Raw genomic sequence first — 25809 nt, forward strand, 5'->3', positions numbered from 1 at the left:
TAGTGCAGCTCATCCAGGATTGCACATCAATGCGAGCTGTGGCAAGAAGGTTTGCTGTGTCTGTCAGCGTAGTGTCCAGAGCATGGAGGCGCTACCAGGAGAGAGGCCAGTACATTAGGAGACGTGGAGGAGGCCGTAGGAGGGCAACAACCCAGCAGCAGGACCGCTACCTCCGCCTTTGTGCAAGGAGGATCAGGAGGAGCACTACCAGAGCCCTGCAAAATGACCTCCAGAAAGCCACAAATGTGCATGTGTCTACTCAAACGATAAGAAACAGACTCCATGAGGGTGGTATGAGGGCCCGACGTCCACAGGTGGGGGTTGTGCTTACAGCCCAACACCATGCAGGACGTTTGGCATTTGCCAGAGAACACCAAGATTGGCAAATTCGCCACTGGCGACCTGTGCTCTTCACAGATGAAAGCAGGTTCTCACTGAGCACATGTGACAGACGTGACAGAGTCTGGAGACGCCAAGGAGAACGTTCTGCTGGCTGCAACATCCTCCAGCATGACCGGTTTGGCAGTGGGTCAGTAATGGTGTGGGGTGGCATTTCTTTGGGGTGCCGCACAGCCCTCCATGTGCTCGCCCGAGGTAGCCTGACTGCCATTAGGTACCGAGATGAGATCCTCAGACCCCTTGTGAGACCATATGCTGGTGCGGTTGGCCCTGGGTTCCTCCTAATGCAAGACACTGCTAGACCTCATGTGGCTGGAGTGTGTCAGCAGTTCCTGCAAGACGAAGGCATTGATGCTATGGACTGGCCCGCCCGTTCCCCAGACCTGAATCCAATTGAGCACATCTGGGACATCATGTCTCGCTCCATCCACCGATGCCACGTTGCACCACAGACTGTCCAGGAGTTGGCGGATGCTTTAGTCCAGGTCTGGGAGGAGATCCCTCAGGAGACCATCCGCCACATCATCAGGAGCATGCCCAGGCATTGTAGGGAGGTCATACAGCCACGTGGAGGCCACACACACTACTGAGCCTCATTTTGACTTGTTTTAAGGACATTACATCAAAGTTGGATCAGCCTGTAGTGTGTTTTTCCACTTTAATTTTGAGGGTGACTCCAAATTCAGACCTCCATGGGTTAATACATTTGATTTCCATTGATAATTTTTGTGTGATTTTGTTGTCAGCACATTCAACTATGTAAAGAACAAAGTATTTAATAAGAATATTTCATTCATTCAGATCTACGATGTGTTATTTTAGTGTTCCCTTTATTTTTTTGAGCAGTGTATATTGCAACATTGTTTAAGAAACTGGAGACAGTGAATGAATACAACAATCACAGTGGCTAAGCTTTTTAATTCACGTTAAAATTTTCACCTTTTTCACAATTTAATTCACAAGCACTATATTTTGCTTATGTTTTAAAGATTCAAATAAAGGTTACATTTTAGAATTTGTGGTCATCTATCATGACAGATATTTGACTTTAAGAAAGTATAACAGTCCGAGTGTGCCCACTATAGGGAATCTTTTTTCTTTTGACACTCTATATTTACGTCTTCCCGTGGAGCACCTCCCAATAAGCAAGAGGTATATACCTGTATTATTGAATAAAAGGGAAAGGACATAAACTATACATGAGAAAAATATTAAACTAAAATAGATGTCTGTGTGACCCTTCACCTATCTTAGGAGCGCTGAAGATAGGAAAGGAATTCCTACAAGTGGCTTCCACCTCTAATACAGTCCAGCAGGGACGATAGACGTATAATGTGCATGGAACAATCCAGGACTGATAGAAGCAGTAATTCCTTACGGATCAGCAGCAGGGGCAATGTGCACGGGAGGTTTTCTGTATGCAGCAGCCAATCACCGTTGATGGCTTGGTATGATGGGGAGAGTCCAGGTCATTATGAGCTTAGTGCAGCCCCAGTGCTAGGAGGGACGTAACATTATATGCGATGGTGGCTATTCCCTGGTGTAGGCCCTATGCATTATCAGTGTGGAACCATGCTGAGGGGGCATGCCCATGTGTTACCTGCATTCCTGGGCCCTACGTCCCCCTTTTTGGTGCCACTGTTTATCTGCATGCAAGATGCATGTGGGGTGGTCTGATGGTCATGTGGGGAAGTCTGACAGGCAAGTGAGAAGGTCTGACCATCATGTAAGGGGCATGTGGGGAGGTCTGACCATCATGTAAGGGGCATGTGGGGTGGTCTGACCATCATGTAAGGGGCATGTGGGTGAGGTCTGACCATCATGTAAGGGGCATGTGAGGAGGTCTGACCATCATGTAAGGGGCATGTGGGGTGGTCTGATGGTCATGTGGGGATGTCTGACAGGCAAGTGAGGAGGTCTGACCATAATGTAAGGGGCATGTGGGGAAGTATGACCATCATGTAAGGGGCATGTGGGGTGGTCTGATGGTCATGTGGGGATGTCTGGCCATCATGTAAGGGGCATGTGGGGAGGTCTGACCATCATGTAAGGGGCATGTGGGGAGGTCTGGCCATCATGTAAGGGGCATGTGGGGAGGTCTGGTCATCATGTAAGGGGCATGTGGGGTGGTCTGATGGTCATGTGGGGAAGTCTGACAGGCAAGTGGGGAGGTCTGACCATCATGAAAGGGGCATGTGGGGAGGTCTGACCATCATGTAAGGGGCATGTGAGGAGGTCTGACCATCATGTAAGGGGCATGTGGGGTGGTCTGATGGTCATGTGGGGATGTCTGACGTGCAAGTGGGGAGGTCTGACCATCATGTAAGGGGCATGTGGGGAGGTCTGACCATCATGTAAGGGGCATGTGGGGAGGTCTGGCCATCATGCAAGGGGCATGTGGGGAGGTCTGGCCATCATGTAAGGGGCATGTGGGGTGGTCTGATGGTCATGTGGGGAAGTCTGACAGGCAAGTGGGGTGGTCTGACCATCATGAAAGGGGCATGTGGGGAGGTCTGACCATCATGTAAGGGGCATGTGGGAAGGTCTGACCATCATGTAAGGGGCATGTGGGGTGGTCTGATGGTCATGTTAGGATGTCTGACGTGCAAGTGGGGAGGTCTGACCATCATGTAAGGGGCATGTGGGGAGGTCTGACCATCATGTAAGGGCATGTGGGGAGGTCTGACCATCATGTAAGGGCATGTGGGGTGGTCTGATGGTCATGTGGGGATGTCTGACGGGCAAGTGGGGAAGTCTGACCATCATGCAAGAGGCATGTTGGGTAATCTGATCTGTTATTTTACTTTTTTAAATGTATTATTATTAGAATTGAAAGCCAGTTCCATTGTGTGTGCATGACCCGCCAAGCATTTACACACAGACACTGGCAAAGTGATAAATGTAGTCTCTCTGCTCTGGCCCAGTACTCCGGCCCATCTGAGCATCATTCAGCTGTCCTGGCAATATTTGTGTGATAAACATCCATGCACCGGCAGCGCTGGCATATGGGAATGAAGAGCCCGGTGAGTGAACTGGACCGATGATTCAAACTTCATTCATTATGCATATATTAAAGATTGCTCCTGTTCAAACATAAGTCAAAGCTGATGCACTCAGGGTGCGGTCCTAACTACCTGAACAGCTGTGCAGGTAAGTCCACCAGGTCTGGCAGCTCTCACTGCCCCTAAGTGTTAGAGGCTGTTAAATTCATGAATTAACAGTGTATACTATTTTATACAGTATCATTGTATGATTTAGTGTTCTCTTGTGCGCTCAATAAAAAATAAAATAAAAATAAATAATAATAATAATAATAATAATAATAATAATAAATAAAGACAACAGTTGGGAAACAGGGTGCCTCTAATGATGCATGAGCCTGCATCAAAATAAGGGTGCACACCTCTTAATTAAATAAATTAGCCTGAAAGCAGGTTTCTACATCAGGCACTTTACTTGCATTTAAAAGAAATGAGAGCACAGCTTTAATTGCCACCAATCATATCCTGTCCCTGTAGCCACTAATGCAGCGATGCCTCTGCCACCTTTCCAGAATGCAAAATAAGGCGAGACAAGAGCCACAGATTGCCTCCTTGAACACATAACAATCGCCCCTCATAATATACGCAGGTGAAAGGGTCACCGGAAATCCCTGGACTAGAAGAATCCCCCTCGTTATTCTGCCCACGGCCCCGAATCAAAAAATACCCCCAAATAACAAATAAAAGCAAAACTCGGACTCTCTTTCCCAAAGTTTGTATTTAAAATAAAGCCATCGTTTTCCAAGATCCCTATTTTAATCTGATTTCTTTTTATCACACAGATATTGGACATATTTTCAAGATGGCCGAAGAGACTCCCATGACATCAACGCCAATGAAAGGAAAATGTAAGTGAGGGGAATTCCTGTGGTAACATAAAACAAATAGTCAGTGTGATGTTTCATGTAATTCATGTATAGTTTTAGATAGATAGATAGATAGATAGATAGATAGATAGATAGATAGATAGATAGATAGATAGATAGATTGGCCGTACTTGCCAACATTTGGGCTTTACTTTTACACTGCAATCTATGTATGAGGTTGGTTTGGTCACCCGTGGCTCTGTAAAATGTGACTGTTGGCAGTATGCCGGTGCCCAGCTAGGTGGTCTGGGAAATGAGAACTGTTGGGGGGTCCTGCAGCCTGGGGCTGAGAAATCCTGAGCTAGGACCCGCCCCTCACAGTTCTAAACCTCTCTGCACATCTTACACCTGCCCCACCTGCAATGCTGCATGGTTTTGCCATGGTGTAAAGTTATGTTCAATTGAATGGCCGATATATCGTGGGCACGTCGGTGGGTGAATACTGGGGACATGTCTGTGAATGAAGTTGTTCACAGATATATGGCGACAGCCCTGCAGCATAGCCGATGGCGGATATATCTGCATATATATCGGTGCATCGTGCTGTGTATACGGGCGGTTTGCCGACCACCCGTACACTTGCTGCAGGGCCATGCCACAGCTGGGCAGGCAAATTACAACGCCAGCCAAGCTGCATGACAAGGACTGACATATCGAGCGGTCGATCAGTAAGTGCTTACACTTACCTTGATTGGCCACTTGGTCGGAGCAATGGCGGGTACACTGACATAACTGTCAGGTATGTACCCAGCCTTGTTCCTTTGTTTGCTCTCTGCTTTGGATCAGCTCTCACAGTACAGTATCAGTGACACTGACCAGTTGTTGGTCCACTGTCTCTAGCCGTACCGCTGATGTCACAGTCCTGCCTGTGACACCACTACTGTCATGTCAATCACATCAGGTGTTGCAGAACACATGCCCTCAGTAGAGAACCGGCTTTGGGCAGCATCACTCCACCTCATGTTGGGACAATCAGAGACACCCTCATGATTCCAGCGCATACAGTGAGTACTAACAACATTGAATTAATCATATTGGAATGATGGATAACCAGAGTGATGACATCATTCACTGTCTTACTCCATGAGAGGTGGCCAGCTGCTTCCCAGATCTTTCCAGGTCTCAATCCTTAACTTGTAGCTGGAGGTACTCAGGATGAGGTGAAACCAAGCTCCTAACTGCCATGCTACAGGCTGTGGGGCCCATCTATTAACACGTTTTAGCTATTTATAACTCATTGCGTATGATAATGGTGCTCTAGCCAATCAGCTCCCAACTGTCATTTTTCAAATACATGACAGTTGGAAGCTGAAGGGCTGAAGCACATTCATCATACGCAATGAGTTTTAAATAACTAATACTCATTGATAAATGGGCCCCTATGGTTGAAAAATGACAGAAAAAAAGGGTCATTATACACTGATCTAGCAAGTGGCCATTTATCAAAAGTGCCATTAGAGATGTATGACCATGAAACCCAAATAAAAAGAACCAAACTCATCATGGAATGTCAAGATGGAGAGAGAGAAGAGTCATAGGCATTACTGAGGGGTCTATTTAACTAAGCCTTGGATGAAAGTAAAGTGGACGGAGATAAAGTACCAGCCAATCAGCTCGTAACTGTAATTTTTCAAACACAGCCTGTAACATGACAGTTAGGTGCTGATTGGCTGGTACTTTATCTCCGTCCACTTTATCGCCATCCAAGGCTTAGTAAATAGACCCGTAAATCACATCCATAATGTATTTTAATCTAATCTGATCTAATGAGTGTTGCAGGTACCTTGTATTGCGATTTGAGTCTGAACCTCCAATGGAAGTGTTTTGATATAAGGTTTCCATTTTTATAGAAACGTTGTAACCCCCTTTCTAAATCATTAAAAGTGTTTCTCCTATTGAAATCGATAAGTTTGAATAGATCTGTTTGAATTTCACCAACTGAAGGGGCAATTTATTTAATCAATTTTCTCTTGGCTGTCGTAGAAATCAGAATAATGCTGCCCATACACTTGTGCGATTACCCGCGACGCGACATAGCGGGGCATCGCACTGGCAGTTCAGGTGCGATGAAATCGCACCTGAACTGCCAAAGTGGTTACCATGCGATCATGGGATAGATCGCATGGTAATCTCGTGATTGGGCACGTCATCGCCGAGTGGGAGCGGCCCCTGGCCGCTCCCGGTGGGTGCCCATTGCACATTGCAGTGTGATATATCTCATGTGGGTTTGAAACCACATGCGATCGCACTGCGATGCAATAAATATTAAGTGCAGCACATAATATCTTGAGACGTGATATTCGACCGTCGTGCCGCGCATCACGTCTCAAGGTACTAAAATGTGCATACAATCCTTCGATTTCTCTCACAGATGTGGTCGAAATCGAAGGATAGCACCGATTATCTCACAAGTGTATGGCACCATAAGAACTGGAATTAAAGCAGAAATATTAAAATCGGCCTTCCAGTTATTAAAATCTGCGAACAATAATGGTAAAGGGTTTAAAGGTATAAGGTTAATGAAATTGAGAACTTTGGGCCTAATTCAGACCTGATCACTCGCTATATATTTTTTGCCGCACTGCGATCAGATAGTCGCCGCCTATAGTTGAGTATATTTCCGCTTTGCAAGTGTGCGAACGCTTGTGCAGCCGAGCGGTACAAAAAAGTTTTGTGCAGTTTCTGAATAGGTCAGAACTTACTCAGCCGCTGCGATCACTTCAGCCTGTCCGGGACCGGAATTGACGTCAGACACCCGCCCTGCAAACGCCTGGACACGCCTGCGTTTTTCCAAACACTCCCAGTTGCCACCCACAAACGCCTTCTTACTGTCAGTCTCCTTGCATTCAGCAGTGCGAATGAATTCTTAGTGAAATCCATCGCTCAGCAACGATCCGCTTTGTACCCGTACAACGCACCTGCGCATTGCGGTGCATACGCAGTAGTGACCTGATCGCAGCAAAAAAAACCTAGCATGCGATCAGGTCTGTATGACTCCCTTTATTCCAAAATTGCCGTATCTTTGGGCATGACCATGTGTTGTGAATAAAATCTGTAGCCTCACACTTAGGGCAATGCGCATCTTCCCCCTGATTCGTAGCTCGGCTGTGCTGGAGAGACGCAGGCTCTATGTATGAATTTAAAATGAACCTCTTGTAACATAGAGGATTTTAATACTTTCAAAGTCTTAAAAGTAGAGACCTAAAAGGGGATGGTTTAATATATGCGGTGGAAGAAGAGCTCTTCCAGTGTGAAGCAATGCAGCCTGGGTAAGAATGTGCAAATAACCCTTCATCTAAGGAGATAATGGCAAAGGCTATGATTCAGCGGGATGTAGTTGGAATCCCGAGACCTGCACCAGAATCCCGTCTGATTGCTGACGCTGGAATCCCTATAGCCATAATCTTGAAAAAGTGAGTTTGCCGGGGAGGGTTAGGGTTAGGATGCCGGAAAGGAGGGTTAGGGGGAGGGTTAGTTTCCTTGCACACCCCTGTCGGGTTTATACCATCCAGGATGCTGAGGTCGGTATACTGACAGCTGGCGTCCTAACTGCTGGCATCTTGTACCCAATCCGATTCAATACCCAAGCCATTATGTAGCGAGAAAAAGCAGCTTGGAAAATAGCACAGACGTCAGGTAATCCCGTGCCACCCCAAAATCTTAGGTTGTATTACACGAATATGGGGTACATTTGGCTTTTCTGATTGCCATATAAATTTAGTAAATGCCATAGAGCAAGTTAAAGCGTCAACTTTCAAAATGGCTAAAGGAAGCATTTGAATACAGTATTAGGAAATATTACACTCTTAGGGGGTCATTCAGACCTGATCGATAGGCTGCATTTTTGCACAGCGGGCAATCAGGTCTAAACTGCACATGCGTATGCACCGCAATGCGCAGGCGCGTCTCACGGGTACAAAGAGGATTGCTCAGCGATGGGTTTGTACGAAGGATCCATTCGCACGAGTGATCGCAAGGAGATTGACAGGAAGAAGGCGTTTGTGGGTGTCAACTGACTGCTTCCTGGGAGTGTTTGGAAAAACGCAGGCGTGTCCAAGCGTTTGCAGGGAGGGTTCCTGACATCAATTCTAGACAAGGACAGGCTGAAGTAATCGCAGCGGCTGAGTAAGTCCTGGGCTGTGCAGAGACTGCACAAGATCTGTTTGTACCGCTCTGCTACACATGTGTCTGCACACTTGCACAGCAAAAATACACCCCCCCCCCCCCCCCCCGTAGGCGGCGACTATCTGATTGCAGGGCTGCAAAAATTGCCTGCTAGCGATCAGGTCTGAATTAGCCCCTTAATTAATGCAATTCTTCCAAATAAAGAGCTAAGTTCATTCAATTTGTTAGCTGAGTCCAGTGGTGGTTTGGGATGTAAAACCAGCCCGGCAAATGTATGCAAGCAGTCGTAATGGGGGTGTGGTCTGATGAGGGGGTGGGGTCTGTTAAAGGGGGGGGGGGTGTCCCTCCTTATAGGGCCAGAGTGTACGCAATTGCGGCCTTCCTTGCATCTTTTATCTGCAGTTGAGTCTGAGACCAGGGGCGGATTGGGAACTAAAAGTGGCCCTGTAAAGTTGTGTAGAGGTGGCCAGACATGGGCAGCACAAGAGGTATAACATGCTGTGTAGCCATGGCAGCATCACTGGATGGCAGAGTTGCTGTACTGCAGAGATGGAATAACATATTGCATGGAGACAATGCAGTGTACTGAGTGCTGTGGGCTGCCTGTCATGTGTGTGTGTGTGGGGGGGACATGGCAACACACAAAACAGGCCCCACAGACATGTCGGCCTACCAGGAATCTTCCTGGTCAGCCCTATGGCCAATCCGCCCCTGGCTGAGTCATAACCTGCCGAATAATAAGAATATAATCAGCACTGTACAAGTTATGTATCTGGGTAGGTATATTAATTGTAAGATATTTAAGGGAATATTTGGCAATAGTGAAAGTATAAGTGATGGAGGAATGGAATGAGCCGCAGGATTCCGAGGGAGAATTTCAGACCTTTGAATATTAACACGGTAATCGGCAAATGAACTAGATAAAGCAATGGTAATCCATTGTAGCCGGCATAGATATTGTCTGATTGGAAATAAATAACATCATGTCATTAGCAAATAATGATACTCTACTGTAAGTTCCAATGACCTGACTTTTATTCCCGGGTATAATGGAAGCTTTTCAATGTAATGGCGAGGGGTTCTAATGCCAAATCAAATAGTAAGGGAGAAAATGGGCAGTCCTGTCTGGTGGTCCCTATCTGAAAAAAAAACATTTGTCAGAACATCTGAGGAGTAGGACATATACAGAGTTTTAATTAATTGAACATATTGGGAGGAAGGGAGGGTGGGGGAGGGGTGACGAATTGTCTAAGGGTCTCGTAGAGATGATTCCAATCCTTTCTTGATTTTTTATTTTTCTCTCTTTCTGTTTTCTTCTCTAGTCTAAAAATGTTTTTTTTTAAATATTTGGTTTCTACTTCTTTAAATAATTATTATATCAGAACTACAGTACTGTCTGGCGATATTATGTTTTATTGTTTTCTATATATGTTTTCTATATTGATTTGATTGTAAACTTTTTATTAAATGTCACAATTAAATGATTAAAAAAAAAGAAAAGAAAAATAACAGAAGCTGGTTGATTGGTATTTTATCTTTCACTACTTTATCTCTCTCCAAGTATTGATCCATCTCCCCCAATGTCCAAGCAGTAGTTGATGCTTGTGAGCATGTTCATTATCCCTTAAAAGTCACAATTTCTTCCGCCACCAAACATACTAAAGTGGTCTGTGTGCGCATCGCAGAATACTTTTACAGTTACCCTTATCTACATTTGTGTTTTTATTTTCCATTAAAGATTAAATTGCACTTTAATGTTTTTGTTTTTTATTTCACTGTTTTTTCCCCCCTCTAATAGATTCGTCAATTTTCAAGGAGCTGGCTCAACTGCCTTCCAGGCTCTTCGGACATTTCTCAGGGTAAGTATTAGCTAAGTACTGAGGGGCAGATTTATTAAGCCTGGTGAAGTGATAAAGTGGAAGGTGATAACGCACCAGCCAATCAGCTCCTAACTTCCATGTTACAGGCTGGGTTTGCAAAATGACAGTTAGGAGCTGATTGGCTGGTGCGTTATCACCTTCCACTTTATCACTTCACCAGGCTTAATAAATCTGCCCCAGTGTTTTGAGTTGACACAGTAAAGTGAAGAGATAGAGAGAGAGGGAGGCAGATAGGTAGATGGGCATGAAGACGTGGTAAGAGCAGGGCTAAGAAGGTAGGATTGCTGCTAATCATTACTAAATGGGCAAAAAGTCATTACTAAATCCACCCCCTACCGAGTAAGCTAAATGGCAATCTGGGCATACTTTCTGAAGGCAGTGGCGGAACTAGCATCCATGAAGGGGGTGCGGCCACTACAGGGCTCACTGGCTGATCAATGCTGGTTCCTCTGTCGTCTGGTCATGCAGCTCAATTTCTAAAATGTCGCTAACCACTAGTTTGTAAATCGTCCAGTGTGAACGCTGCCAACGACGAACGACTAATTTAAATTAGGCTGAAACCCAACAATTTGGAAGTGACGGAAGACTCATGTATATCGTTTGGTCATTTGTAAAATTGCTCAGTGTGTAGGCAAAATATCGTTTGTCCGGGAGTTCAAGGGAAATCGTGAGCGACATTGTATCGTTTGCATGTCATCTAATGTATACCCAGCTTTGTATAGGGGAAGAGGAGGAGCTGGCCATCATTATGTGCTTGTTATAGCAGTGGGGGCCACTTACACCACAAGACCAGGCCAGACAATGTCTAATAAAGAGACACCTGGGTTGCCTTGTTTACAGATGTCATTCTTAATCAAATCAGTAGCTTAAGATGTTATGATGACACCAGTGATTGAGAGTTTCCATGTATTTGCTCCCCAGAAATCCGTTAGGTTTGCTGAATATGGACAAGAACCGCTACCTGGAGCCACAAGCTGTACCCATAAGTCCATGCCGGCACAGCCCTCGCCTGCTTTCTAATGGCTACTACACCGTGGATGAAGACAGTCTCTGCTGGGACGATCTGGGCAATTTATCCATTACGCCCACACAATATAAGGTGTCCTACAAAGAGAACAGTGTTAGGTAACTTGCTGCCATGGGATCAGAGCTTTACTTTCTGGTGCCAACTCAGTTGTATCTAGGAGATATTGTTAATTTTTTAGACCAAAATAAATACTATTACATATGGCTGTGCCACAACTTGATGGACAAAAATACACAGAGATATCGCCATTCACCAGCAGCTTGGACATGTAATGCCAAAACACACCATGTACCCAATTTACTCTTTGTTATTGGACCTTATGAACGTCTTTGTCTATGAACATTACCCAAGGGTTTCTTATCTTCATGATCATTTGGTGTCCTCCTATCTATGCCCTTCCACTGTGTTGTGGAAGGGCATAGACAGCCCATGGGCGCTGAGGGTCTCGGATCACTGTGTTTAAAAAAAGAGAGGGTGAGGAGGGGGTCCACTCCAAACTAATATTATACCTATATCTCTGTGTGGTCCTAAACAGGCCTGGTTGTGTTTCCTAAAGACCTTCTGCCAAGACGGTCACATTGCAACCACTTGTGAGCTGACCCTGTGCCAGCTCTCCCTAGGTGGCCAAGCTTAATGGCATCTTTCCATGTGGACACTCGGGCCTCCACAGCCTGATCACTTCTGGTGTAACTGAGAATTGGAAGAGTATCTGCACTCAGACTGGAAGCATGACAGAAGTCATGTCCTGACCAAAATTTACCAACATGCCTGACGAAGATCTAGTTGATCTGGTTTAGATTGTTACCAAGCTAGAATAAGGCACAAGCCTGCTAAGATATCGAGCCAATGGCCCCCTTGTCTCTGTCAATATTGTACAGTGCCTGGGCCTCATTACGTTTCTTTTCAGTTATCACTGACACTACATTTATTGTTGGAAATATGTGTGCACAGACTTGATGAAATGGCATAGTTTTTGTACAGCTGATGCCTTGAGACAACAAACAGCAGTACTTAGGTCAACGGCCATCTTGGTACAGGTAATGAAGCCTCCCTGGAGGGAATAATTTGGAGTCTGCTCAGTTGCACACTCCCCCATCAACATTTATCACAGTCATGTTGTGAACTGACCATTGAAGTTCATTTTTATCACTCTCTCCACATAAATAGACCCTGAATGGCACGCTATTAAGCATTTGTCACTGACAATAGGCCTAATTCAGACCTGAGTGTAGATGCGCTAAATTTAGCACATCTATGATCAGTTTCACAGACATGCTGGGGGACGCCCAGCACAGGGCTGGTCCGCCCCACATGTCTGGCTATGCCCCCCCCGCACAGATACGAAAGCATCGCACAGCAGCAAGGCTTTTGTACCCGAGGAGTAGCTTCCTATCAGCGCAGCTCCTGCACGCTGGCAGGGAGCTACTCGTCGCTTCCTGGGTCGCAGCGGCTGCAAGCAAAGTCACGCAGATGCTGCGGCCCGCCCCCCTCGCACGGCCCGGGCACGCCGGCCAAATGCAGCCGATACGCCCCCTCCCACCCAACAACCGCCTCTGCCTGTCAATCAGGCAGAGGCGATCGCTGGGCAGAGATGCCGATCACATCTCTGGCGTGCGGCGGCACATGCGCAGTTCAGACCTGATCGCCCGCCATGCTAAAACGCACAGCAGTGATCAGGTCTGAATTAGGCCTTCTATTGCTAAAGACAGCTCACACTTTGCTGCAATAAAATGTGTAAAAGTGCAAATTTTGCTACAAAAGTGATAGAAGTGCATGAACTACCTTATAAACTTGGTTTTAACTGACTGAGACGTAAAAAAGAAAATCAACAACAACAAACCCAACAGATTGTGAGGCTTTCTCGTTAGACACCTCCCTATGACTGGACCGGACCATTCTCCATTGGTGTTGCTGCACTGTCCCATCGCTTCTTGGGTGGTGCAGGGGTTTTACATCATCGTAAATTCTCGGGATTGTGGCGCTGGGTTTTGACATCACAGCCCAATGCCGCACTCCTAGCTTATTACCAACATAGGGGGAGATGTACCAAAGCATGGAGAGAGATAATATACCAACCAATCCGTTTCTACCTTCCGTGTTACAGGCTGTGTTTGAAAAATGACAGCTAGGAGCTGATTGTTTGGTACCTTATCTCTCTCCAAGCTTTGATACTTCTCCATAGAGGAGTAGGAAAGAACGTCCCAGCTGCCGCCTCTTCGTGTCAGCATGCAGTGTGGGGCACCTTGCTAGTAAGATAGCCGCTGAATAAATGACAATATGGGGCATATGCACTGATTCTTGGAGAGAAATAAAGTGGGGAGAGATAAAGTAACAGCCAATCAGCTCCTAACTGCCATCTAATTCCTACAAAACTGCTAAATACTCTCTTTTTTGCAGGATTTTTAGGAAGCGACGTAAGCCGCATGCACAGAGATCTCTTGATCTGCAGAGCACAGAGCAGGGGGAAGATTGTCTGTCTCTCCTTGAAGATGACGTCTGTGATTGTGAACCTTACAACAGCCGTCCAGGTCATTTATTTCTGGCTCATAAATAGATTGTTACTGTGAGCTCATCAGTGTGGTCAGACAGTATGAGCAAATAATTAGACGGCGACTAGTCTACTTCATCTGTAGTTTGCACATCACATTGTCTAATTCATTTGTTGGACTCATCCAAAGTGTCTGTGTGTTCCCTGCACCTAAACGCTCCACGCAGGTGGTTATCTCACCAGTCAGGCTGGGCAGTCAGATTGGGTAGTTCCTGCCAGTTGCGGCTCTAGAGGTGGGGCTGTAGAACAGTCCGAAGTTCAAATAGAGGAGTCACACCAACTGCCACTCAACTGCTGCAAACACCGCCGGCCGGAACTCACTGGCAGTTGGTGCGACCCCTCTATTTGAGTGTTGCACCGCGCTGCAGCCCTACCTCTGGAACCTGATGTTCCTGATGTTTGACAACTGGGATGAATGACAGGGTGAGGCGAGCCCAATATCTGCCAATGACCACACTCATAGATACGTATTGTGGGCATAGTGTAACTGCATTTCTCAGCTAGCTGGATTAATTGACCTTACTTTTTAGGAACAACTGGCTATATTGGCCGGACACAAGGGGCAATCTGGTCAGCTGCTCAAAATGCTCCCTTCAGACTTACAGTTACAGTATTTAGTGATAATTTATATTACTGTGGTGCACTGCACGTCTTCTTTTGGCTCCTTAAAAGTTACGAATTGTGCCACGTCTATTATATTGGCGGATAGTCTTAAGTGTAGCACTGTCTCATGAACATCTATAATAGGTGCACTCATAGACTATAACTACCTCCCCACTGGCGGGCACAGAAATCACTGGGAGACTGCACACCAGACCCTCCTCTCTTAAAGCGGTCCTGCACTGTCTAGACCAGTGATAGCAAACTCAAGAGTCGCCCACGCTGCCCTCTAATGTTCAAAATGGCCATACATTACCCTTAATCTCAGTAATAAGTTCTAACAATAAATTTAGTAAAAGAACAAAACACCCTGTGGGAAATGGAATAGGGTGTGAGAATCAGAAAATTAGAGATTTTGGTAAAATTCACCTGTTTTTATTTTTAAAGTGGCAATCATTTATATTTCAGGACCAGGTTGATTTTGCCATGTAAATGATCGCCACTTTAAAAAAACAAAACAAAAAAAACACCAGGAGAATTTTACCAAAATATCTCACTTTCTGATTATCACACCGTATTACATTTCCCCGCATGTACTTAGGATACACACCATGGGGGTCATTCCGAGTTTATCGCTCGCTAGCTAGTTTTAGCAGCCTTGCAAATGCTATGCCGCCGCCCACTGGGAGTGTATCTTAGCTTAGCAGAAGTGCGAATGGTTGTATCGCAGAGCGCCAGCAAAAATGTTTTGTGTGGTTTCAGAGTAGCTCAAAACCTACTCAGCGCTTGCGATCACTTCAGACTATTCAGTTCCGGATTTGACATCACAAACCCGCCCAGCCACGCCCGCATTTTTCCCGAACACTCCCTGAAAACGGTCAGTTGCCACCCAGGATTGCCCACTACATGTCAATCACTCTGCGGCCAGCAGTGCGACTGAAATGCATCGCTAGACCCTGTGCAAAATGACATAATTCGTTGTGCCCATACGTCACGCGTGCACATTGCACCGCATGCGCAGAAATGCAGTTTAGCCTGATCGCAGTGCTGCGAATAAATTCAGCTAGCGATCAACTCGGAATGACCCCAGTATGCCCAGGCTGCTTATTGCCCATCACCAGCTAAGACTCAATTGCTGTGCGGTGTTCTTGTAGGGCACAATGGATGTGCATACATAGTGATTGCAGAAAGCTAAAACAGAACAGTTTCCACATTACTAGATGATATAAAAAAATACTAAAGTTCTATGATATTGCTACATAGAAAACAACTGTAGGGGTCATAACGACCTGAGGTTTTTTTCGCTGCGGTGCGATCAGGTCAAAACTGCACATGCGTATGCACCGCAATGCGCAGGTGCGTTGTATGGGTACAAAGCGGATCGTTGCTGAACAATGGATTTTATGAAGAATCCATTCGCACAGCCGATCACAAGGAGATTGACAGGAAGAAGGCGTTTATGGGTGGCAACTGACCGTTTCCTGGGAGTGTTTGGAAAAATGCAGGCATGTCCAAGCGTTTGCAGGGCGGGTGTCTGACGTCAATTCTGGGACCGGACAGGCTGAAGTGATCGCAGCGGCTGAGTAAGTTCAACTTCAAACCTACTCAGAAACTGCACAAAACTTTTTTGTGCCGCTCGGCTGCACAGGTGTTCGCACACTTGCAAAGCGAAAATACACTCACCCATAGACGGCGACTATCTGATCGCAGCGCTGCAAAAAATAGCTAGCGAGCAATCAACTCAGAATGACCCCCCCGTGTCTCTAACACGTTATGGTATGCTGCAATCACTTAATGTTTAACCATTTATATTTTTTCTACTGCAGAAAGCGCTGATCTTGGTAATGCAGCAAACACCAATGTGAGCCTGTGTCCGAGAACCTTCCCCGAGACAGCAGAGACAGAGGTCACTCTCAAAAAATCTGGAGAACTTCTTTCCATCACATATTCCCTGCGCACAAACAATGGTAGGAGCCTGAGATGTCTCTTTTATGGGGGCTATTTATCAAAGCTGGGAGAGACTAGCTTGGACTTTGATGTGCCAGTTATGCTTCAGCGCGTCGGGTCGTATTAGATATTTCCACCTCTCTGCACTTCTAGCTTGCGGCATTATCTCCCGAGAGCGCAGAGAAGGCATGCTGTATGGTACGGATCATCCAACACATCTGTGGCATATTTTGTACACATTGGGTGTGCTTGGGGAATGAATCCCATTGATTCCAGATTGCTGGATTATTTAAAAATGCACTAAAAGATTTGTGTGCTATGGTTTCTATCATGGACATAGTGGGTGCTGAGAGTGCCACTTCTATGGGGCCCAGAGGGCAGTGGCGTAAGTTCGTTCAAGGTGCCCGAAGGCAAGATAAATGTTGGTGCCCCCCCCCCCCCCTTAGATAGCTAGAGATAGACACACACCCACATACACAGTAACACATAGCCTATACCCAAAACACACAGGAACACCCAGCCTGTGCCACATACACACAAACACAGTAACACCCAGCCTGTACTTCTGTGTCTGGGTGTCTGTGATGAGCACTGTCAGGGTTCTGTGATGGGCAGTGTCTGAGGAGGGACAGGCGGCAGCAGAACACACAGAGGAGACTTAGGTCACAGAAGCCACCGACAGAGACCCCCATCTACCCTGCACAGCGGGAGCCACTGGCCAGCAGCAGGAGAATGTACTGTAGTACTTGCTGGGGTAAGGGGGCAGATTTGCACAGAGAAGTGAGACAGACGCTCAGATATGTCAGTGGCTCTATCTCTCCATTGCTGCGGCTGTCTTCTGGGACTACAGTCCCAAACTGATGGTGATGGTATCCCTGAGGAGTGGTGCCCCTTTCAGGACAGGAGTCTGGCGGCAGCTGACTCCATTGCCTCCCAGAGTTATGCATCTGCCAGAGGGTCTAGGGCCTGACTCAACAGCACTCAATGTTGACCTGGGTGCTAAGCACTGTGTGGCATAATGTGAACGGACAGGCACTGTGTGGCGTGTGTACTGGCAGCATTACAGTGTGGCATATTGTTAACTTGGGGCACTACAATTTGAACTGGGGGCACAGGCTACTAAAATGTGAACCAGGGCATTACTATGGGAAATACAATTAACAAGGGCACTGCTATGGGGTATAAAATGAACAACTGCACTAGGTGTATCTCTAGAAGGGGTAAGGGGTACCTTCCAAATGATGCCATGGGGCCCACAATGTTCTGGTTGCTCCTGTGATCTTTATGACATCATTCTTTGAACTGTGACACAGAAAATTGTGCTTCTAATGTGATGATGTATTGATGAACTTTTATCCATTTGTTGTGGTTTTGTTTTGCATGGCTGCAGATGCCGGTATCGGTAATACAGGAAATGACACTGCGGGTCTGCTTCACGGTACTCCTCCTCGTCGGACAGCAGAGTCAGGGCTATGTGCCGAAACATCAGCTCAGCATCTCTCTTCTCCATCATCCCAGCACACGAACCACGGTAGAAGCTTAAGAATTTTTTTATGTAATTGTACTTATGGTAACAGTCAGGAGGAATTAGTGATGACATGTACTGACTCATGGTATATTAGTAATGCTTACACTGTGCCATATTCACTGAGCAAATAATGTATTGCAGCATACTGTGCATACACCAATCTGCACCTTTGCAATCACCAGAGACGGCTTATGCACGATGATGAATTATGGTGGTGCACACAGATTGATCAGTCCATTAACGGGGGCCCACTGTTCATTAAATGTGCATTTCTGTGTGATAACTTGGTAGTAACAATGTGAATACATGGAACTGTTTTGCCTTGTGGGAGAGTCAATGGAACATCATGCAGACGTAGACATTTTTAGTATGCAAAGGTGGATTCCTACATTAGTGTAAGGAAGTAAACAGACTACTGCGGCTGAATAGCGAAACGTACGTGGATGAGTCCTACACAGAAACAGCCCCTATATGTGTGGAATGAAGCATTCAATAAATTGATTAGGTTTTAAAGCCCTCCATATCTTGTGGCTGCAACCCTGGCACTGGAGAGATCCTAGCTTTGGTCCAGATGTCCTGTGAAATGGGTAGAGAGGGATTTAGATAGGTGTGTAGGGAATGGTGAGGAGGCAAAATGCAGTGCTGCATGCTCTGTACCCTGGGATGTCCTGTCCACCAGAACACGTGGTGTCATGACATCACACATCAAGCCCCGGGGACAAAGGGAGCAGGAGATGAGTGCCAGGCTCATCCTAACAATGCACCTTGCACTTCTCTATGTAGTTGGGTTCCTCTCTAGACACCCCACAAGGTGGAAAAGGGTGGTGGACCATCTATGTCACAAGGCCTTGCACTCTGGTCGGCAGCAACAGTCGCACACTCCTCCTTATGGCCCTGCAAAATTGTTGAAGGTGCGAGTATAGCAAGAAATGAGTGATTGTCAGTGGAAGACACTGCACCATTTCCTGCACAATCTTGTCTTATTGCTATCTCTCACCAGTGTGGTGTCTTGGAGTGGTTGGGTTGTGATGGCTTGGGGAGTCCCATGCCCTGGACTTGAACCATAGGAAGGTTAGGGACATACATGATGAGGTCACCTGGATGCAGAGGGTAGGCCCATATTTTTGCCAAAATGATGCTAAGTATTTCAGTTTTATTCTATGTTAAATTGCAGAATATATTACAATTATTCTTATTTGTAATGTTTAGACTAGTGTTTGCCTGCACTTTCCTTTTGTGTGCATGTGTGACACTACAAGTCTCAGCATGGCAGAGCCCCTTGTTATGTTTGGAGGTAAGGTGTGCAGTCTAGGTCCCTCATTTACTTTCTTGTTTAAACAAGCTTTATCCATTCAGCAGCACATCAGAAATGAAATGTTACTTTATTTGTAATTTAGAAAATGTGACTTCGACCCTGCACCCGGTAAGATGTTCCCCCAGTATGACAGAGATGGAGAACTATGCTGATGAAGAATTAGAGCATAATTCCACTGGAGGATACATGCATGTGCACAAAGGTAGGAACTTGCCAAAATGCAGCCTGTCCCGAGCCTGTGTGGCCCTTTTTCTGCCCCCTGTTTATTACATGTATGTAGGCTGCCTCGCATGTTATATTTCCTCAGAGGCAGGTAGGGTAGATTCCTGCAGGGCTGTAACTAGGGTGGTGCAACATGTGCCACCGCACAGGGCAGCAGAAAGGCAGGGGCACTGTTCTGCAGCACCTGTCAATTTTCTGATTTACTCAATATCACTTGCAGCTTTCTCCTTTTTAATCACCTCCACCTCCCCCTCATTTCCCTAAGCATCTTCAGTCACACACTCCTTTATTTAAAGCACAAATTTCCAAATACTGTCATACTTCCCATATTAGAGCGTATAACTCCATCAGTAAGGGGTCTGACTGCAATATGGAATGTCATGGGTTCAAATACTGGGTATGACCATATTTTGAAATGCTTGTATTAAATAAAGTAAGACATGACTGGTCCTGGGTATGACTGCTAAGAAATGTGATCTCAGATAAAGGATAATGTAAGTAAATACCAAAGAGATTTCAAATTAAGTGCATAAATGATGGCATGAGAGGACATATAATATCTATGTATCAAATCATGTAAAGGCCTCCTGTGTGGATATGTGAAGAGAATACATCCATAGGTTGGCAATAGATGCCTCAGGGAACGGTGGATGAGTGAGCCAACCAGTCTGATTACACAAGTTTGAAATTAAGTAAATGTCTCACCTGATTTCAGTTGCAATGCATTCTAAACCAAGGTAGTAATGAGGCTGATGAGTACACAGGAAACAACAGTACCCTCTTGTAGACGAGCGTTTCACCAGGTCTGACTTTCTCAGTATGACCTACTGAGAAAGACCGAGTGAAACGCATTTTATTTCCTGTTTTCTTTATGTAGGTTTTTGTTTGGGCCTGCCTCTTCCCCTCTCCTATCAAATCACTTGCTTTGGACATTAGTAAGTGCCGAGTCAAGTATTCTCTTGTGAAGCTGGAGTGCATGTGAGTGTAAATTAGCACTAAGATCTTGGAACAGGGGATTGCCACTGTTATTATACATATTGTGAGCAGATCGGGGTAAGGATGCCGTCTCCTGGGGTCGATGGATGCACTTTCTTACAGCAGCCCAAATAGTGACATGCCAGGGTGTTTGGAGCAAATAGCCTCAGCTATTTTTATTTGCAGCAAAAACAAAACATAAACATGAATCCTAGCCCGTCTGGGCACTAACTATAAACAAGGTTTCCTCTCTCTGTGAGAAGGACCTAATGTCCAGCTATCCAAACAGCAGTTCAAGACAGCACTCACTTCAGTCAGTAATGGTGTCTCAGCAAGCCAGCAGTTTACTCCCCAGGCAATGAGCAACTTCCTGTCCATCCTGACACGTTTTTATTACACCCATGCAGGTGTTAGCACTAATTAGCCCTCTAGAATTAAGTCTGCTTTGCAGAAACAGACCTTTTCCTGAGGTTTTAAACTCACAGGACAGACATCTTGGACATGTATACAGTAACTGCCCTCAAACACAATTCCACTGCTTTTATCACAGTATGGAAACTAACAAGGCATTGTGCACAGGCAGCTTCACAGCTATATACTGTACTACAAAACCTTTCAAAATCATCTTATCCCCCACATGTCTGCCTTGTCTAACAGAGTTCTGATGACGGCTTCTTTCTCAAAACTCTGAGAGGGAAGGATCCATTAAACTGTGCGGGTTACAGGTCGGTATCACTATTACACACAAATATTCACATCTATGCCAAAACTCTTGTGACGCTTTTTAGAATTGTGTTTTGCCACATCTTATCCACTAGAATCAGGTGGGCTTTATTTCATGTAGGCAGTCACAGGACACAGATAAGGCATTTGACAGGATCAGGATGTGGGTCTTACACTCTGCCCCTTCCACCAACATTTCAGTTAATGGGATTGCATCACACTCTCTCCAAACTACCAATTGCACAAGATACGGGGGCCCGGTTTCACCAGTGATCTTTGTTGTGATTACTGTACTTCTCATGATGAAACTTGGCCTTTCTCCTAACAGTAAAGGGATCTCAGTGGGGTTGTCGTTCTACACGGTGCAGCAAAATATGGAGAGGCCCAGCTATGCTCATCCATTTGCATGCTCAGAAAATGACCCACTCTACTATTCTGAGCACTTGCAGTGGTGCGAACACTTATAATGAAGTCCAAAACTGGGCCATAAAAAGCTGCTATTACTCCCTATGTCCTGTTTTCCTGGTTGCCTCTATTCTTCAACCGTTACAAAACAAATGGCACAGTGTCAAGATGACAGAGATACCTGATTGGACACGTGGCTTATCCAATCAGGTACATTCAACACTGAGTCACAGTGCAACTCACAATCAGTTTTCAACACACAGAATTCTAGAGAATAGAGCGCAGTCTGAATATGTTATACCCCTTTCACACCGCACAAATAACCCGGTATCGACCCGGCATATTGCCAGGTCGACACGGGTCAGCCTGCGGTGTGAAAGCGCCATAGCTGAAATCCCAAGTCATCTGACCTGGCAATTCAACCGGGGAATAAAGCAATGTTATTCCCTGGTTGAATACTGGGTCAATGGCACCGTAAACGGGCTCCCGGGTTCACTACAACAGGGAGAGGTGGCGTGGAGATGATCTCATCTTCCAGCGCCGCCTCCGCTGCTGGCTCCGCCCCCTCCCCCCGCTGCTATGGCAACCCATATTGCCGGGTCAGGGAAGCCAGCAGTAGCTTCCAATGCCGGATCCCACCCGGGAAGGACCCGTTTCCAATTCCTGAGTGGGATCCAGCATTGGCGATGTGAAGGGGTATTAGTAACACCAAGCTAACTGGGAAAGGAGGGGTATCTTCAGCCACATACAGTAGCTGGACTTCTCCTTTAAGAGACACATACAGCTTAAGGGAGGTACTGACGGGAGAGATGTGTGCTGAGCGATCTTAACACAGACCGCGCAGCACACATCTCTCGCTCCGCTCAGCACAGCGCGATGTGCTGAGCGAGGGGGGGGGGGTGACGGGGGGGGCGCTCACTTCACACAATGGTGGAGTGAGCGACCCGCTAGGTTGAGCCCTCATGCAGGCTCAATCTAGCACTGGCGATAGCGATGCGCGGCTATCGCTGAGGGGCATACACGCGGCAAATCCGCGCTCAAAATCTAAGCAATCTAGTCAGATTGCTTAGATTTTAAACACGGATCTCCCGTGTGTACCCCCCTTTAGAAAGATTTCACTAAAGTACATGATTGAAAAAAAAAAAAAATAATACTATTCTTGCCAGATAATTTATTTTAATGTGCAGATATTACCACACAGCTGGATGTACTGTACCTGCTCTGTTAAAGTCAATAAATAACTACTGGGCTTTCTGCAGGTCTTATTCTCAGCACTATCTCTTGGCTAATGCAATGCACATTATGTTATTTAATTGTACTCTTGTACAACAACTTAAGAAGCAAATGTGTTGGAACTCATGCACAACAATAACAACGGACTCTGGTTAGCATTAGGGGAAATTCATTATTAATGTTTTGTGCAGCTTGTCATGCAATTTTACAGCAATTTAAATACATTTACCAACTCAGCAATTTTCACAAAGTTCCTCAGTTAACTCACTAATTCTTTATCCTAGCTCTAAACTGAATCCTAAGGCTAAAGAAATGTGTTGTGAATAGAGTATTAATAAGTATCATTGATCCCAATGGAAAATAAAGCCAATAACTGCTGGAGTATGGAAAACGTTAACAGGCTAAGTATAACTTAAGAAATTACACTGCAGAGATAATGGGGTTCATTTCGAGTTGATCGCACTCTGACGATTTTTGCTGTGCTGCGATCAGGTCTCTGCTGTGCATGCATATGCACCGCAATGCACACGCGCATCGTACAGGTACAAAGCGGAATGTTGCTGAGCAATGGATTTAACGAAGAATCCATACGCACAGCTGCAAAGCGAAAATACACTCCCCCGTGGGCGGCGACTATGCATTTTCACGGCTGCTAAAAACAGCTAGCGAGCGATCAACTTGGAATGAGGGCCAATAGGTGGCACTGTTTCTTAAACTGTGATAGTGTAGTCTTTTGTAGAAACTACCTGTTTATCCTTCACGTTATATTTTGACATTTGCCTGTTTTATCACACAACCTTACATGTGAACACATGAAGAATACAGGCAATGTTTCAGTAAAATCATGAAGACTGTATGCGAGTCATTCAGCACTGTATTTCAAAGGGAGTAAAGAAAGGAGAAAATGTATGGTAGCTTGGAGACTAAACTATCAGTGTGCAAACTGAATAATGGGGGTCATTCCGAGTTGATCGCAGCTACGTTCATGAACTTAGACATGCGGGGGGATGCCCAGCACAGGGCTAGTCCGCCCCGCATGTCAGTGCCCCCCCCCCCCTGCACAAATACAAAAGCATCGCACAGCGGCGATGCTCTTGTATTTGCGGAGTAACTCCTGGCCAGCGGAGTTGTGTGAGATGTCACGCAGCCACCGTGGCACGCCCCCCAATGGTCTGCCCACGCCTGCGTTGGCCGGACTGTGCCTACTAAACGGCGGCTTAACGCCGCCGTTCAGCCCCCTCCCGCCCAGCAACTGCCTCTGTCTCAGAGGCGAACGCTAGGCAGCGACGAGTGCCATGCGCCGGCACAGTGCGGCGCCAGCGCATGCGCAGTTCTGACTCAATCGCTACGCTGCGACAAACTGCAGCGAGCCTTTGGGTCGGAATAACCGCCAATGATTTGTGGTATATTATTACTGCAGTTTATTAGTTGAAGATACCACGCTAATTCAGTTAAATTATAAAGCTACTGCAAAAGGCATGTTGGATGCGTTACAGAAGCTGCATGAAACATCCAGGCTAAACAGTAAGATGTTTTCTACTATGGAAACTATACTAAATGAGAAAGAAAAGGACATGCAGGAACATACAAATGTAATGCTAGAAACAGTAGCTCTGCTTCTATCAGTTACTAAGCACATAAAGTAAATCCATATAGTAGCTGTATAGTAGCCAGTCTGAAACACAGAGTACACTGATTAATGCTTTGGAAAAAGGCCTGAAGCAGAATTGACACTAGACTTTGTGAATACCAAGGTTTATACGTGACAGGGAATCCACAGAAATACATGCACACAATAAAGAAATAGGAGCGTGTTTCAGGTGTATGAAACAGATTCACTTGAATAAAGGTTTCTCAACATGGAAAGCAGATCAATAGAGTAAATTTCCAAAAGGATCCAAGTTAAATGGATAACTCATTTATGCATACGCACCAGCAATTAAGAAGTGTGATTATTGCACAAAAGCTAAAGCTACTAGAGCAACAATTCCTAAAATAAGTAACGCTGGGTACACACTCGCAGAAGAAGAACCTTATTTTGGAGATGGATGCTGATCGCTGCATATGTAGCCAGATCTGCATCCATCTCCTCACAGGGTGGGGGCCGCCCCGCACAGGGCAAGGCCGCCCAGTATGTGTGACAGGCCGCCTTCCGATGCGTCCGCAATTATATTGTTGATGTATCAAATTAAGGTTGACCCCTGGTAGCTCTGTCATGCAGTCTGCCGCCATTTTTTAATCGGAGCGGCTGCATGTGACATCACGAAGCCACCTTGAAAATGCTCCTGCCTTCATTCGGACCACCACGCCCCCCCCCCCCCCCCCACCAATGCCGTATTGCACCCTGTGAACACCCGCCGCTGTCAATCACATTGCGGCCACATCTTCGCGGGATGTGTAAGGTCACGCAGGAGTGATGCGGTCACTGCACATGCGCAGTTTTCCGATGCAGGCAAACTGCGCTGCAGGCCACATCAGCAGCCATCTCTGAATCAGCCCCAAAGTCTGCCAATCCGATAAACGCTCTGATCCAACCATAGGCGGCTTTTTTTTTTTATTTGAAAAAGTTGCTTTTTGTGATTGTAACTTACACAATACAAATCATTGTGTCGTTATGCTGGCTAACAAAGTGACTCCTGTGACTTTTGATTTAAAATATTGCAACACCCAAGCTCAATTGTTAAAGTTAAAACACACAAAAATTAACACTGTGGTCTAAATGTGTTGCATATAATGTTTCATATCCAAACCGTGTTGTGCATGCAAACCTGTCGACATAGTGATTATCAACCAGATGTACACACTGTACATATAATGTCCCACACACAAATGTGAATGCATCATCCATACCATGATGAAGAAGACAAACATTTAACCTAGAGAAAAGATTAGCCACTGTAACACATTTTTATTTTATGATTGTTTGTTGTATATTTCTTAATTTAAAAAAAGGAATGTGTCCGAACTTACTTTCC

General features: G+C 45.7%; 1 protein-coding gene across 3 annotated transcripts in view; it reads left to right on the top strand.

Moving 5' to 3' along the window:
• Window positions 1-25809, top strand: part of TMEM71 (transmembrane protein 71) — an 81824-nt gene that overhangs the window by 18723 nt on the left and 37292 nt on the right. Inside the window, exons 2-10 of one of the 3 annotated variants that reach the window (XM_063924775.1) lie at window positions 4223-4288; window positions 10230-10290; window positions 11233-11436; window positions 13736-13866; window positions 16313-16453; window positions 17824-17964; window positions 19359-19478; window positions 20376-20476; window positions 23119-23210. In XM_063924775.1, the coding sequence (XP_063780845.1) occupies window positions 4223-4288; window positions 10230-10290; window positions 11233-11436; window positions 13736-13866; window positions 16313-16453; window positions 17824-17964; window positions 19359-19478; window positions 20376-20434 (923 nt within the window). In that variant the 3' untranslated portion in view covers window positions 20435-20476; window positions 23119-23210. Of the gene's footprint in view, window positions 1-4222; window positions 4289-5184; window positions 5311-10229; window positions 10291-11232; window positions 11437-13735; window positions 13867-16312; window positions 16454-17823; window positions 17965-19358; window positions 19479-20375; window positions 20477-23118; window positions 23211-25809 lie in introns of those variants that run through there. The other 2 variants (XM_063924772.1, XM_063924773.1) reach the window with 2 other exon arrangements.

The sequence above is a fragment of the Pseudophryne corroboree genome, chromosome 5 (genome assembly GCF_028390025.1).
Source record: "Pseudophryne corroboree isolate aPseCor3 chromosome 5, aPseCor3.hap2, whole genome shotgun sequence".
NCBI lineage: Eukaryota > Metazoa > Chordata > Amphibia > Anura > Myobatrachidae > Pseudophryne > Pseudophryne corroboree.